The following is a 14220-nucleotide window of genomic DNA, read 5'->3' on the forward strand; positions in this document are numbered from 1 at the left end:
AGCCCTGAAGTACAGTATAGTTTCTCCCTATGAAAAAAATTCCATCTACTTCCTGTTAGAGCTTTCCACATATAAATGGAATAATAGACTTAATTTAGGAGGCACAATCCTTATTTTGATACCAAAAATGAATGGTGCAATTTCTTAAACTATGTTGCTTTGACTGAAGCTAACTGATGCACCTTGATACCCTACGTTCTTCAAAACCTGTTTATTATCTAGGTGCCTAGTACAAAGTGTGATCTGTAACCTGGCTTTCTATATTAAAAGTCACAGTCTGAGTTATGAAGCTTAGAACAGGAAAAATAAGTCTGTGGTCGAGAGAGGATTTCTTTGCCAGTACTTGAAATGATTTTGACTGTGCTTTTTAAACAAAAAAGTAGGCTTGAACTTTGTAAAATGCTTATGTCTGTGATGCTTCTGAAAATCCAGTTTCTAAACAGCAGTTGGTAATTGTGTTGCACAGCTGAGTAAGACTCCATTGAGGAAAGAGGTGGCAGGCATACCTTGCAGGGTCAAAACAGTGAGGGACCCCAAGTGTATTCTGTCCCCTTAGTGAATTCTTCCTCTGTTGCAGATGCAGTATCTCCAGCCCTTACCAGGTAGCTGTATTTCCGTGGAACCCTCTTCCTTTATTGATGTCTATGGATACATAGCTACTCCTCAAATTTGGAAACAGATGTCCTCCTTGACCTGGCGCCTTGGCCCTACGTACTTGTTTGAAGAAGCCATCTCTGTGGAAGCAATGGAGGTGATTAATAAGCTTGGCCCACAGTATTTTAGCAATTTCCAAGCAGTACAGCTTCAAGGTATGTGATAATTCTCATATCCACCACTATTTGTCAGGGCAATGCTCTTTTTGTTCTTATAATCTATTATTAGTATTCCAGTTGTGCCTAGAGCTTGCTTTAAAAGCCTGGAACTCTGCATTACTGAGTGTAGTAAGATACGATGAGAATCTTCTACCATACGGTAAAATGGGCAGAAAGAGAAGGGCAGGAATCAAGCAGCAGAGGGAGCTGGAGAGTGAAGAGGGATAACATGTCCTTGAGGAGATGGAAGATTGCAATTTCTGTTGGACAAACATTAAAGCAGCAGCTTTGACTGAGGTGTTCTACATTTATGGTGCTACAGAAAAAGAAGCATCATCTTTAATTGCAGATGTCTGCAGAGTAGGGGAGAGCACAGGGGAGAGAGGGATAGGGGAGTAAGTTACATTCCATTTAATGAAGAGGCTTTTTAACTAAAGTGTACTGTTAGCTTCAATTATTAAACAGGCAGACAAAACATTTCAGTTATTGATTACTGTTCATTCACCTCTGTACTACAGCTTGGGGTAAAATGGGGATGATCGTCTCCCATTTGAAAAGAGCAGAATAATCTCAGCTGGTAATGCTCCAGCCTAAAGCGAAGTGAAAAGACTGGCTGAAAATACTCCTTCAGAATGCCGTCTATCTAGACTAAAAAAAAACTCTAAGTAAAGCATGAGAAGGGGTTGTTGAAAGAGAAATTATATCAAAATACAGGCCTACAGTAAAAATGTTACCAACAGAAGTCAGGAGGTTTGTTGAAGTGTTGAGTCTTTCTGAAGTCTGGGGTGCTTGTTCTCTACTAACTGGTCTTCCCAGCTGCGCTTTACTACCAACTAATCATGGATTGTAGCCATCTGACTCCAGTGATGCCCTGATGCAGGGAAATCATGGGGCGTTATACAAGATGTAATTTCATAATTGTGGAAAAATATCTTTCTTCCCTATTTCTTTCTTTTTGGGGTGGGGGGAGCTCAGGGAAGGGAACTGTTACCTAATATCTCTCTATTCCACCAAAACACACAAAAAGAAACTTTTCTAATGGCAATTTTTACTTTTAAAATTTCAGCACAAACCCCAAAAATATTATGGTTTGTTCCTTAAAATGGATTTATGACCTTGTTACAAACAGCAGTTTGAATTGTTGCAGTGGTGTTGTGTCCCATCTCACCAGTATCTCCTTCCTACTCCCTAATCAGCAGCAGCTGTGCAGAGGCTTAGCCGTAAGTTTGTGTCCTACTGGAAGGGAAATAGGTGACACGGTCTTGGGGCATTTACTTCAAGTTAATCTTCATGTGGAATACATGCTAATGCTTTTTGCCTATAAGGGCTTTTTCAACAGGATTAGTAAACATTTTCATAAACCAACTGTTTTCACAGTCTATAAAATTGTCAAAAATATATTTTTTCTTTTTTTAAAAAAGGTACACATAGTTTTTTTCCAAATGCAAGCAGGAATAGAAAAATCTTTAAATAAAAGCATGTGAGAATTTCAATCATTAAACTGCTGAACCTGGTACCTTTTAGAGGCTTCTTATATGTTGTGGGTTGGCAGCTCTGAACTTTTGCCTTTGTCCTTTTTGCTTCCACATTAATCCTTGCTCCTAGTACCCCTGAGAAAGCTCCCAGTAACATGGAAGGCCTCTGAAATGTTTTCTCTGCCCAGAAAGTTTGTTTGTATTGTGTGGACAGAGGAAAGTTTATTCTGTACTTTTCTGAGCTTCATGAGATACTGGGAGAGGATGTAGGATCTACACAAAGCAGTAACCAGAGGAGACAAGCCAAGCACATCTCCTATTGGTGCTTACAGTGGCAAGCTCCTATGGACTGTGTTGCAAAGGGTGAGGGCTTTTTTCTGATTATAGTTGAGTCAAAATCAAATTCCTATCTAAGCTTTCATTTCCTCTGGTTATTTTTCATCTGCCTCTCTCATGTGTCATATGTTGAGCATGTGAAGTTCCTTCAGAGATTTATACTTTTTCTTGTTTTAGGTGAGGATCAGTACAGTGATCATAATCCTACACCTCTGGTGGCAGAAGAGAAGATTTCTTTTGGAATCAATGCCGTGTGCTCATCTCTCACTACGGTCCAAGATATAAAGAGCTCCTACAATGAAGTGGATGGCCGGCTGATTGCCAAAGAGGTCACAAATTTCCCTCATTTGTCTTAAACACACTTTTTCTTGTTTCTGTTTGATTTCCTACAGCAAAATTTGTGACTTTGTTAGTTGTGGATCTTCAGTGATTTATTTTTTCCCCAGCTTCTCATTTCATAACTCCATTATACCCACTGTTTTGTTTTCATCTGTGGAGAGGAGTAGATTGGACAATGAGACAGTGTTAAAAACTTTGCTTGAAACAGCAACAGAAGGCACAGTTTGCAGGTCTAATGATAATTTGTTTCAGTCTGTGGTATCTTAATGCCTTCACAGTGACCTTTCACATGCTATTCTAGCTTTATGGCCAATGATACTGACATGTCAAAGTAATGCAGTTGCGGGATATTTTAGGTGGTGAATGTTTGTCCTAACAATCAACATTTAAGGGAAAAAATGGTTTTCATAGTCTAAAAGTAATAAAATAATCTAAATTATTAGAGGTTCTGTTTGTTACTTTTTGTCTCCCCCATATTACCATGGTTTTTCTTACTGTTTTAGATTGGGATTAACTCTCGGGACAATTCATCTCCAGTATTCCTAGCTAAAAATATTGCTGGACATCTCTCTGGTTCCTTGCGGACTATTGGGTCAGTTGCTGTTGGCCAATATGGTAAATGCACTATGCCTTAATGTTTCATATTTTTTAAGAGTTGGGCCTCTCCTCTGTCAAATAACAGATTTATTCCATGTAACTTTCTGGTAGAGTAACACTGTAATTTTCTAGGGGTAAGAGTGTTCCAGTCCTCTCCAGCCACTACTAGCCTGAACTTTATTGGAGGCCCTGCCATTCTCCTGGGTCTCATTGCTATGGCCCGTGATGACCACACCATGTATGCAGCTGTCAAAGTTCTGAACTCTATCCTGAACAGCAGCCCAATGAGTGAAAAATTGATGAGGCACATGCATGGATACCAGGTAGATACCCTTGTTCATTCATACTAGTTATAGTCTTTCACTTGGAAAACTTTACCCCAAAACCTATCGATGTCAATGAACCAAACATATCCTGGTTATTAGCACTTATGCTTGTAACTTTGTAAGCGATGAGATCTTTGTGAGGGTGTTACAGGATAGTGCTCTAAATTCTGTGCTTGGAATCTCTCTAACAGCATTGTCTGCTGATGGAAAGGTGAGAACAGGTGCTTCTTGGTCAGATGTGAACTAATAAACTAAATAAACCGGTGCAGCAGATTTGTGAGTGACCCACTCTTCACATTTTACTAACATACTTGATCCCTCCCACGAGAGACTACTTCTCAGACAGGTCTGCATCCTCCTCTTGGCTCATCCAGCCTAAGACTCCTCTTCACAGACTGCCCAAGGCAGGCTGACGGTGAATTCCTGTGGCTCAGTCTTCACTGTGTATTAGGAATTGTGCTGATATAAATAAGTGCTGTCTGGATTTTGTTGATTAGGTCTTTCCTAAATTCCTAAAATCCCTAAAATCTCTCAACCTCAAAGCTGTTCAGACTGAAGAGTTTGTTTTTATTAAAGTATTATGTATGTAATATTGGATGGCTTAAGGCTCAGGTGTGAAGTTTCAGTTCAGTATCATTTACTTTATGCTGTGTGGGCTAAACAGAGTCTTATAGAACAGAGAAGGCTCTTTAACAGAGATGGTTCCAAACAAGACTCATAACAGTAGGGTTTCATGAATGGTTTATTATAAAGTTTCCATTTTCCCAATTTGTGAATACTTCATAAACTGATCCTGATTCATACTTCAATATTGCTTGCCCAATCCTTTCTTGTAGGTGAATGCCAGCCTTTAGATTGTGTATGAGCTGTTCCTTTTGACTTTGTGCTCACCTGACAGATCACCATGTTGTGATGGAGTGGTTTTGCTCTTTGTTTGGATGTCTGAAACTTTTTTCCAAACAGCCAACTAATAAACATGCCTTCATATGTAGTTTCAAATGAGTATTCCTCCCAACCTAATCAAAAAGTAGTGGCTTTCTGAACGTTTTTCTCAGTGTATCAGGAATTCATTTCATGATCAAAGATAAACTCATTTGAGAAACTGGCAATGTTTCACACATGCCTTTTATTTGAAGAGGTCAACATGAATTTTTTTTTAACTAATACCATTTGCAAGCAACTAAGAATATACCCATGAAGAACAGTGTAGAAAACTTACTGTAGTTATTTACAATTATATTTGTATGTTACTTTTTGTAAATTCCATTCAACATAGTATGGCATGCATTTTGCTTCTCTTCAATGCCACAGAGTTGTCAAATTCCTTCAAAAACTTACCTTTTCACCTACTGCACAAGATTTTATGCCTGGACTGAAATCTTTACTTTCTTCATGATGCTTATGTAAGATGTATGCATGCATGACTACTACAGCCAAGTAAACTGTGTATTTGTCTTGAATTAAAGTGTTGTATATTAGTTTATAAACAGATTTATACTCAGCAGATACTTACTAAGTCTTTATTTTCAGTTGCTGGCGTATCTATTGAAGAGTAAGACACAGCTGTTAAACAACAGGATTTTACAGTTAATGTTCTCCCTAGTGGGTACAGCTGAACTTGGCTTTGAGTCTTCAGTCATCAAGAACTATAGTGCATTCCAGTATGTTCTCTGCAACTTCGAGGTAAAACTCTTGATGTGGCTTTGTGGGTTTGGCTGTACTACAGGTGGCTTTATAGTATGAAGTTTGGTTTGTTCACAGCACCTCCTGGACCCAGTATTTGGGATGGGGTGGTGTGTGGTGATTTTCCACACTGAGGCTCACCTGGGGAGGTGGTAGCTCCTGGAATGGCAGGTTCTCTGTCACCATGGCTCCCCACTCTTCCCTAGTGCAATTTCTGAAGTTTTCTTACAGTCCCTGAGGGCCTGCTCCTCAGGGCTAGCTCAGGAGCAGCCATTCCTCACACTGGCAGGGATTTCCGAGTGCCTGCAGTTTGTCGTTGCAGAAACAACCGAGAGTTTATGATGTTACGCTTCCTGAACTACTTGTAACTGTTTCTCTGCCACAGGTTACTGTCCTCTCTGCTCAGCAGAACAGCAAAACATCTGCTTTCCTTTTTCTTTCAGCTTTGGATGAAAGCACCAGAAAATCTTGACCTTGCTCTTTTTTCGCATCTTGTGGAGATCTTGCAGTCCTCCAGGTATACAAGCTAGTGTTTGAATCAGAAATGTGGGGCATGTTCACCTGTAACCTGAAGCTGGAACTGTGAGATCAATATGAAGGGTCCGATCCTAGTTGGAATCAGTGGACTCTGGCAGTTAATAATTTTTATATTGCTTTTTCAAGGCTGGATTTAGTGATTTAATCAGTCCCTGAGGTGATGATGGGCCAGATTGGGAAAAGCTATCTGGTGACCTGGTTTACATGGAACCACTGCTGTACCATGGAAGTTTAAACGTCTACTGGGCGGGGGGGATATCTGAATGTTAGAACTGAATATGAAATAATAGAAGTATAATTGAAGTTGTGTTTAAAACCAAAACACAAGCCAGGAAGACTTTTTTTATAACAATATACTTTGTTAATCAACTGTAGTAGAGTTAAATATATCTGAAGTGACAGAGCATGGCAGAGGAGTAAAATAGATCACAGCGTTAGATTGCTTCTTTTTGGTACCAGAAAGTTCTTTACAGAGCTGTCTGGTGTCCCTTGCTGAGTTTTACAGGAATAGCATTTATTACCACCAACTCACTGCTTGAAAATTCAATAATGTTATTTTCTTTGAACTTGTTGAAATGCAGCCGTTTCCGGGGGAGAGGACATATAGGAAGGGTAGAGAACACACAGAGAAGTCTTCAGATCTCCTTTGCTGACACATATTCAATTTGTCTGACAGTTTGAAATGTTGCCACGCCAACATTAGAAGCCAAAGGTGCAAAGTATCAGTGCAACCTGAGAATCTTCTTAGCTGAAACCCAGCAAATTTTGTTATTTCCAGTAAAAGCTTTTAATAGTCTCTGTGCTTTTTTACAGAGATGGATGTCAGAATGCTGCAATTGCTCACCAGGTGCAAATGGTGCCCAAGCTCATTTTCCTCTTCAATGATCCTGAAATCAGTAACTCCAGGATCACTGTGGCCTGCACTATTCTCTCCCATCTGTTGCAAGGGTACTTTAACACAAGGGATATTCTCAGGTAACCTTCAAGTCCATAGCTTTTTCTCAGTTTGCAGATGAGCTATATTTCTACCAGTGTTGGAGAGGGCTCTATAGTAGAACTTCCTCCACTTCACCTTTGGTAGGAGCCTCTAGATCTGACAATTGCAGAATCCCCAGTGATGAAAAACTCTTTCATGCCTTCAAAACACAGTTCATCCCAACCTTACATTTGTGTGAAGATGGTTTGGGTGGTGACTCTTACAATGATGGCACAAACAGTTATGCTGTTATGACTGGGACTACTCAAAGTCTGTACTTAATATTTGATTTCATTAAAGCCTGCCTCTGAAGTATTGCAGTTGATATGGTATTGCAACTTGGCCCCGGTGAACTATGTACCTAATCCTGTTGGTTTGGCTTATATCCCAGTAACTATCCTTGTTGTTCTTGAATTTTGCTCAGTTAAGGTATGTTAGTCAGGATTTCATGAAGCAAAACACTTAAATCCTTGTTTGCTTTCCACAGAACGTAGGCACTGCTTCATTTTATATTCCCAACCTAGTTGCATCACCTTATAGCCTATGAACTGAGGAAGGTCCACACAGTGCTGTCTACAGCCACCTAACTCCAGGGAAATGCACTGCACAGATGAGAGCTCTGTTTTAAAAGCACTTTGTCCAAATAAAACATAGAAACAGAGTTACATGTCAGACCTGTGGTCTCTGCAGTCAGACTTTAGCTCTGTTGAAGAGTATGAGCACATCAGGTAGTTACTGCGGAGTAAGCTAATATGTGAACTTACTGCTTGCAGCTGTTTTGTAGAATTATCTGTATGTATGTTCCTACCTGGGGCTTGTATGAGTTATCACATTCTTTTTTCACACAGGTGTGAGTAGTGGAGTTAGTATATCAAATTTACCATATGGTGAGGAGTGTGAATAAACATTCTTCTCAAAATATCATGATTTGTTATTGCATGGTAATTTAATTAGTTGTCAGGTCCATGAGTGCTGAGCGAGTGGACAAAGGCAGTCCCTACCCTTCCAGCTCCGGGGCAGCAGAGACTACAGCAGGCTCTCAGCAGAACTGTAAGGTGCTGGCATTTCTGCTGGTCCCAGATTTTTTACACATCTGATGGAAACTGTGGTGTGGACTATTCCTGCAGAACAAGTGGTGATCTGTCCCTTAAGAAATGTCCTTCTTCTGGGCAGGAGGAGGTTATATGCTTTCACTACGTGTGTATGTCACATTAATCTGTCTATCCTTAGAACCAGGTAATGCGTTAAAGCTGACTACAGGTGAAAAGAGATTTCCAGTCCTCCTCCCTGAGTACCTGCTCTCCTCTGCGTGCTTGGAAACCAAGTGGTGATAACAGTGATGTCTGAATGCCACAGGCAGTTCAGAATCTTGTATGAACAGAGTGTAACTAAGTATTGCTTTCCTCATGGTGAAACACCTTTAAAATCAAGAAAGAGAGAAAAATGTTTCCATAGTAGAATAGTTATTACTTGCATTTGTAGATAATGTCCTTATTTTCTTCCTAGTTTATGAACTTTTGCATTCTTATTTCAACGCTATTTCTGCAGCAATTAGAATTTCCAGTGGTTGTCATTAACAGTCATTGTTAATGAGTATTGAGATTTGAATGTAATCTCAAAGTAATTAAATGAGTGCCTGCCTTTCTGGTAACCAAAATTGCTTCCCTCTTTCTCTGCAAGGATTGGATTGTTCCTTGTTTACACTTTGAAACCTTCTTCTGTGGATGAAAATCAGATTTGCTTGGACGGTGTGGCTGAGATGCCCAGTGAAGGTGAGAACTACCTCTGGTGTATGTGTTCTGATATCTAAAGTACTTCCCTTCTTCCCCAGGGCATGATGAACCCTAAGTACAACATAGTGTTTCTGCCTCCAGTGGCAGGAAGAAACACAATTCAGATGACTTCATCTGGAAAGGGGCAGGCTGCAGTGAAGTGACACGAAATTGTGGGGAAAACTTATATTACCACAAAGGCCTGATGTGAATAGTGAAGTGACAGTCATTGTTTATATATCTGGGAAGGCCTGACCTACCACAAGATACTTTTCCTGCTAAGGGAGTTCCCCTTTTGTCCTCTCTCTGCTAATAAGCCAGCAGTACTTTGGCTGCATTGTCCAGAGCCTACACAATGCTGGATTTCACAGATATATGCAGAAATGAAGGCCATAAAATTGAAATTGCCCCAAAACTAACACACTAGGCCATGAAGAGGAATAAAATTTCACTTGGCAACCTGGATTTTCTGTGAACATTTTGCTATACTTAACAGTTGTAGCAAATAATAATGTGGAGCTCTGCACCTTTTAAAGTCTCTGTGTATTTATGTCAGCTTTGTTTTGACAACAAGTGTGTGGGATCTTCCAGTCAGCTGGCTCTTTCATTGTGATCTTTCAGTTGATACTATATTGGTTATTGCACCTCTAAACAGTATATTGTATTAAGGGGACAATGATGACTGTAGTCTCTGTATATAGATAGCACAGCTAGGCAATACAAGTCAGATTGCCTGTTTTCGTTACCCTCTCTAGTTAACCTGAGATTGCTTCCTGTGGATCATTATTCAACACGTAGTCTGAATGAGTTTTAAGTAACTCTAAAGAATGGACTTTGACAATGTAAGCACTGGTCATTTCTGATGTTAGCAGGAATCCTTATGTCTAAAATCTGAAGCCTGCATCTTTTTACTCTACAGAAGACTGATATAAGTACTTCCACTGGGCTAATCTGGTGCAAACAAGGTTGTTCATCAAAGCAATGGAACACATGTTTTGTCTCTTCATTACTCTTTATTACTTTCTGATATTTGTAGCCTTAAGCCAAACATCTGGAAAGACAATCTGGCTTCGAAACCAGTTACTTAAGATGTTGTTGGATGTAATGCGTTCAGACAAACTTCACCTGTCCTCTGAGTAAGTAGAAACAATTTAGGAATGCATAGGTAAATGACTGTCTTCTAGATTTCCTCCTTTCTGGTGCTTGACACAGACTAAACACACTGGATAATACTGGAGTCTCAACAAAATAGTACATAAGAGCAGACTGGGTTCAGAGTTATTTTTTGTCAGTGATTTATGTGGCATTCATATAGATATGTGATCAGATCACGCTCTGATACCCATTTTGAAAAAGTTCAGTGTTTTCAGAAAATGTCTCAAAGGAGGAACTCGGATATTGCTGTTCCTTCTGCATTGCAAGGGTTGAAGAAATCCCACCTGTCTTTGAAAATCAATTCAATCTAATGTGTGATTACTTACCACCTCTCTATCATAACCATGAGCACTCAGTTACTATAGTTCTACCTTGTATAACTGAAATGTAGTGTTCATAGTGCTGGGTGCTGTAACTGTGCATTTTCATTACTTAACCTATCTTGGACTTCAAAATTCAAACTGGAATTCTGAATTTTGTAGGTTGAAAGATCTTGCCTGTGATGTAGTTCACCTCAGTTACTGATACACACTCTCAGAAGCAGCTTCATCTTAATGAGCTTTTTTGTCTGATGATAGTGTAAGGTTGCATTTAGTGGAAATTAAGTGACTTGAACTGTGTGGATGAGTCTGTTGTTAAACCTTTGTAATTCGCTGTTGTGGTATGATGAATCAGATTTTTTTTCTACAGAAACTTCAGTTTCTAAATCACTGAGACACAATTTTAAATAAAATCTCCTTTCTGTCTTCTACCATGTGTTTTCATTTCCCTGATTGTCCTAGGGAACAAGAAGAGGTATTTTTGGCGCTGGGGCCAGACTGGTTTCTGCTATTCACACAGAGCTACCTGCACTCTAGCACAGTTGTGCTAGGAATGAAGCTACTTCTGTGCTTCCTCCACAATCGTTTGCTGCTGCAGAAATTCAAGGAGGGGATGGTGGCTGGACGCTGGCTGGAAAACAGCTCTGCAGGCTTGAGTATTCTAATGGGTATGTGTTGGTTTAATGCTCCCAAAACAATTCCTGGATCCAGCTCAGTGATGAGAGATCACTGAAGTAGGTGATAGGAGAATACCCACTGATATTAGACCAAGAAAATCGTATTACTTTCTAGGACAAGCTTTTCCTAGTACTTCAGCTTTTCTGTGCTAAAAAGTGGAAAGCATTGCTTCTTCCTTGCACAATAGCTGGCATTTCTAATTAGCAGTTGCAGGGAGACAGGCCTTTATTCTCTTGCATAAAATCAGGCTAGTTGATAAACCTGTGAGGTGTTCAGATGTCAGCTTGTGCCCTGAAACCTTCTGTTTCTTTAAGATTTGTTCAGATTGCTTTTTGATAACTAGACCTGTGGTTCTGAGAAAGGGAAGAGAAAGGAAGAAGAGTTCAAGGAAGATCTCCAGTACAAAAGTGATAGTGGGAAAAATTGTTGTCTGTTAGTCTGAGGAAATTTTGTAAATTGTTGATATCGCAGCCTAGCAGAGTACTGAGTGACCTGGGACACAGGCAAATGAGGATAAAGTTGGGTCAGTAATCCTTCCTCTGAGACAGCATTCATTTTTAGGCACTTCCTCAGAATGTTTTCCTTTTCCTTTAAAGATAATTTAAAAACTCATCCTCCAGTGCCTGACAATGACTCCTCCTTGATTTTTGGGTTTTCAACGTTGCAAAGATGTCTGATTGATCATGTCCACATCCCTGAGATCTACTTGCTCGTAGCAGGGCTATTTCTGGCAACTCCACAGTCTGAACCACCTGAAGCAGCCAAGGTATGAAAAAAATAGTGGACAAGCATGAATCTGCTATTGCTGTGCTAATTTGGCATTTTGTAGCTATTTCTGTAAGATTCTCAGGCAAGTTAACCCTCCTTGGTTTTTGTGATAGTTAAAATTAGTCATTCATACTTATAAAGTTAAGTTAGTTAGCTTTGATTTAAGGAAATTCTGTTTCGAACAAACTTGTTCATGCAGGTGTTAAATGCTGTTTAACTACTGTGCTTTAGAAGGTAATTCAGATTAGCTTCCCTGTCTGTTCTTACATTGTCAAAGCTCATTAAAATCTAGAATTAGTGAATCTGAGTACTTCTACCAGTGTCCTGAGAAGCCATAAGGCATTTTTTTCCCCAGCAGTGCCAAAGATGTTATTTCTGAAGAGGACAATCCATTAGTGCTATCCTAGGGAAATACATTTAACAGGAGAGGGAGGAGTTGCTGGAGGTGAACATGTTTAGGTTTTTTCTGACGTGGAGAAAGTAGGCATTATTCTTGGTGTATCATATATAATTCCCATCTTTTCTTGAAATATCTCTCTGCCTGTTGTAGGAAGATCTTGAGTCTATGTTGCAGTGGATCTTGCAGCACCACCTGACAGAGAACGTCCTCAAGATTGGGTTGTGTGGAGAGGCAGCTGCTTTACTGCTGGAAATGGTTAGAGTCACTGTGGACAAGGTAAGTGTTTTGTTGCAAGGACAGTGCATTGTGAGCGGCAGAATGAATTGCCTGAGGGTGTCAGATGTCAGTAGCAGTCTTTATCTGTAACCCCTAGCCTTCCTCTGCCCTCGCAGGGCAATATTGAGTATAACAGGGAGCAGGGACTTCAAATCATCAGCACAGCTATTGGCCTGGTTATGTTACATAGTAGATGATGTGATGGGCTCATAGAATTTCATAGAATCATTTAGGTTGGAAAATAACTGAGAGCATCAAGTCCAACTGTTCACCCAGGACTGGCAAGTCCATCACTAAACCATGTGCCTAAGCACTGCATCTATGCATTTTTTAAATGCTTCCAGGGATGGTGATTCTACCACCTCCCTGGGCAGCCTGTTCCAATACTTGACTGCATTTTCAGTGAAGAAATTTTTTCTAATATCCTATCTAAACATCCCCTGGCGTAACTGGGGTCAGTTTTCTTTTGTCCCATCACTAGTTATCTGGGAGAAGAGACTTACCCCCATCTCCCTACAGCCTCCTTTCAGGTAGTTGTAGAGAGCAATAAGATTTCCCCTGAGTCTCCTCCATCCTAAAAAACCCCAATTCCCTCAGCCACTCCTCACAGGACTTGTTCTTCAGACCCTTCACCAGCTTTGTTGCCCTTCTCTGGACATGCTCCAGGACCTCTACGTCCCTCTTGAAGTGAGGGGCCCAAAACTGAACACAGTATTTGAGGTGTGGCCTCAGCAGTGCTGAGTACAGGGAGATAATCACAATCTTGTCCTGCTGCCCACAGTGTTTCAGGTACAAGCCAGGATACTCTTGGCCTCCTTGGCCACCTGGGCACACTGTTGGCCCATGTTCAGCCAGCCATCAGCCAGCACCCCCAGGGCCTTTTCCACCAGGCAGCTTCCCAGCCGCTCTGCCCCAGCCTGTGGGGCTGTGTGGGGTTGTTGTGACCCACGGGCAGGACCCGGCACTGAGCATTGTTGAACCTCATACAACTGGCCTCAGCCCATCGGCCCAGCCTGTCCAGACCCCTCTGCAGAGCCTTCCTACCCTCCAGCACATCAACACTCCTGTCCAGCTTGATGTCATCTGCAAATTTACTGAGGGGGCACTCAATCCCCTCATCCAGATTGCCAATAAAGAGATTAAACAGAACTGGCCCAGTACTGAGCCCTGGGGAACATCGCTTGTGACCGGTAGCTAGATGGATGTTACTCCAGTTATTACCACTCTTTAGGCTCAGCCATCTAACCAGATTTTTACCCAGCACAGAGCACACCCATCCACACCATGAGCAGCCAACTTCTCCAGGAGAATGCTGTGGGAGATGGTGTCAAGGGCTTTATGAAGGTCCAGGTAGACAACATCCACAGCCTTTCCCGCATCTGCTAGGTGGGTCATCTTGTAGAGGGAGACCAGGTTCATCAAGCAGGACCTGCTTTCACAAACCCATGCTAGCTGGGCCTGATACCCAGGTTGTCCTGTGTGTGCCATGTGATGATGCTCAGGATGATCTGCTCCACGACCTTCCCTGGCACTGAGATCAAGATGACAGTCCTGTAGTTCCCTGGAACCTCCTTCCTGAAGATGAGTGTCACATTGGCTAAAGTCCAGTCTTCTGGGACCTCTCCAGTTTGCCAGGACTGTTGATAAATAATGGAAAGCAGCTTGGCGAGTTCCTATGCCAGCTCCCTCTATACTCTTGGATTTATTTTTAAGAACTTTAAGAATGTTTAAGAACTACTGAACACATAGGTGGATCTTACCCATAGCATT

At 41.0% G+C, this 14220-nt stretch overlaps 1 protein-coding gene across 5 annotated transcripts in view; it reads left to right on the forward strand.

Moving 5' to 3' along the window:
* Window positions 1–14220, forward strand: part of WDFY4 (WDFY family member 4) — a 144822-nt gene that overhangs the window by 43966 nt on the left and 86636 nt on the right. For all 5 annotated transcript variants that reach the window (XM_055793251.1, XM_013300522.3, XM_055793252.1 and 2 more), the window contains 12 exons: window positions 578–809; window positions 2801–2952; window positions 3466–3577; window positions 3692–3882; window positions 5416–5568; window positions 6012–6085; window positions 6919–7080; window positions 8762–8853; window positions 9890–9989; window positions 10791–10996; window positions 11603–11772; window positions 12325–12450. In XM_055793251.1, coding sequence (XP_055649226.1) covers window positions 578–809; window positions 2801–2952; window positions 3466–3577; window positions 3692–3882; window positions 5416–5568; window positions 6012–6085; window positions 6919–7080; window positions 8762–8853; window positions 9890–9989; window positions 10791–10996; window positions 11603–11772; window positions 12325–12450 — 1770 coding nt within the window. The remainder of the gene's footprint in view (window positions 1–577; window positions 810–2800; window positions 2953–3465; window positions 3578–3691; window positions 3883–5415; window positions 5569–6011; window positions 6086–6918; window positions 7081–8761; window positions 8854–9889; window positions 9990–10790; window positions 10997–11602; window positions 11773–12324; window positions 12451–14220) is intronic.

The sequence above is a fragment of the Falco peregrinus genome, chromosome 1, assembly GCF_023634155.1.
Source record: "Falco peregrinus isolate bFalPer1 chromosome 1, bFalPer1.pri, whole genome shotgun sequence".
NCBI classification, from domain to species: domain Eukaryota; kingdom Metazoa; phylum Chordata; class Aves; order Falconiformes; family Falconidae; genus Falco; species Falco peregrinus.